We start from the raw sequence: 1,559 nt of genomic DNA, 5'->3' as shown, positions 1-1,559 counted from the left end.
ATATATATATATATATAAGAAAGGCAGCATTTGATGTTGTGCGGTGATGTGAAAGAGAGGTAAGAAAAGTCCCACAAAACAACTTTTCTGAAGTTTAATCACTTTTTTCTTTTCTTTTTGCGTTCTTCACTACATTTTTTTTTTACAAAAAAAAAAAATAAACTCGCTGCTTCGCACTCTTTGTGCCTCACCATTTATACGTGGTGATCAAGTTATCAGCCTGTTTGGTGCGTATCAATCAGAACTTCAGGAACAAAACCGAGTGAAACGAGTTAAACAAAAGGAAAGAACAAACAGACATAAAGGAGCAAACAACACGAAGAAAGAGCAAAGAGAATAAACGAGAATTAAGGAGCAAAAAAAAAAAGTAAACAAGCAAAGGATAAGACGAAAACGGTGGTAATATTAGTAATATATATATATATATATATATAATTTAATTTACTAGTAATACTACTAATTGAGGGAAGGAAATTAAAAATAAAGAAAAAGAAAAAAGTAGGAAGTTATGAGCACAACATCGTCACGTACAGCAGACGACGGCCTGACGGAACTTGACGGTCACGTGCCGGGCCACTTCCGCCTTCCAACGCGCGGGAGCCAACAGCCTTTAGACGAAGATGAGGATCGTGCGCTGGTCTCCAACGGTACCGGTGGCGATGATGGTTCATGTTTTTCCGGTGACCCACACGAAGTTCCCCATCCGGAGGAACCGACGCAACTCAACACCCGGACACTCCGGCGGATGCAGCGGGCCGTTGCGGGTGGCAACATTCCGTTACGTGCAGATCTGCTTGGGGGCACGAATTTACGAGCGCAGCGGACGGCGAGTGCCATCACTGCGATGAGTTGTACTTCTGGTGGGATGGATGCTCAGTCCAGTGGTTGTGATACGTCGCGGGCGGAGAGTAAACAAAAATCTAACGATGTGCCTTTGGGTCGCGCTCATGATTCGGTGGCAAACCTCTCAATGGCCAGCGTGGAAAGCATGTGTGGCAGTACCGTTATGCCAAACATACTCAACCGAAAGAATCTGGACTTTTTTTCTGCTCAATTGCTCAGCGGGGGAGCGCGGCTTCGCCAAGAGTTCCTCTCGGGTGAAGATGTGAAACCGCGGGGCGGTGAGCCCTCCGAAATGGCAACAGCAGATTTGCCAATGAGTTTGTGGACGGAAGGTGGCGGTAGTGAACATTTGAGCCGATTTATCTCCCAAAGTGACATTGGATTAAATACGGAGGAAACACGACAGGGAAATGCAGCAGATAGCCTCAGTGAGGCCACAAACCCGCGGACTCCAGCAAATGAAGAGGGTATGCAGAGCGTAATGGCGGAAATGGGCACATTTGGTTCATCTTCACGTATAGCCGATCCCACCACGGCATCGGAAGGATCAGCCCAAAAAAAGTAGAAGAGGGACCAAATGTCCACGAAACATTTTCGTGAAGAAGAGGAAGAGTGAGAGAATGACGTGGAAGAGAGAGAGAGAGAGAGAAAGAAAGAGAGGAAAAGGGAAAAAGAGAAATGATGAAAATAAGAGGAAAGAGTGGATAAATTCCAGA

At 45.5% G+C, this 1,559-nt stretch overlaps 1 protein-coding gene across 1 annotated transcript; it reads left to right on the top strand.

Moving 5' to 3' along the window:
* Window positions 1-508: 508 nt before the first annotated feature.
* TEOVI_000888300 (uncharacterized protein) lies at window positions 509-1,408 on the top strand (the record flags this gene model as incomplete). The annotated part of the gene is made up of 1 exon (XM_067221592.1): window positions 509-1,408. One exon carries the CDS (start codon window positions 509-511, stop codon window positions 1,406-1,408), a length of 900 nt encoding a protein of 299 aa, XP_067077693.1.
* Between the last annotated feature and the right edge of the window lie 151 nt (window positions 1,409-1,559).

Source organism: Trypanosoma equiperdum, assembly GCF_001457755.1.
Source record: "Trypanosoma equiperdum strain OVI genome assembly, contig: ctg_1470, whole genome shotgun sequence".
NCBI lineage: Eukaryota > Euglenozoa > Kinetoplastea > Trypanosomatida > Trypanosomatidae > Trypanosoma > Trypanosoma equiperdum.
This window is presented reverse-complemented; position numbering and strand designations above follow the sequence as displayed.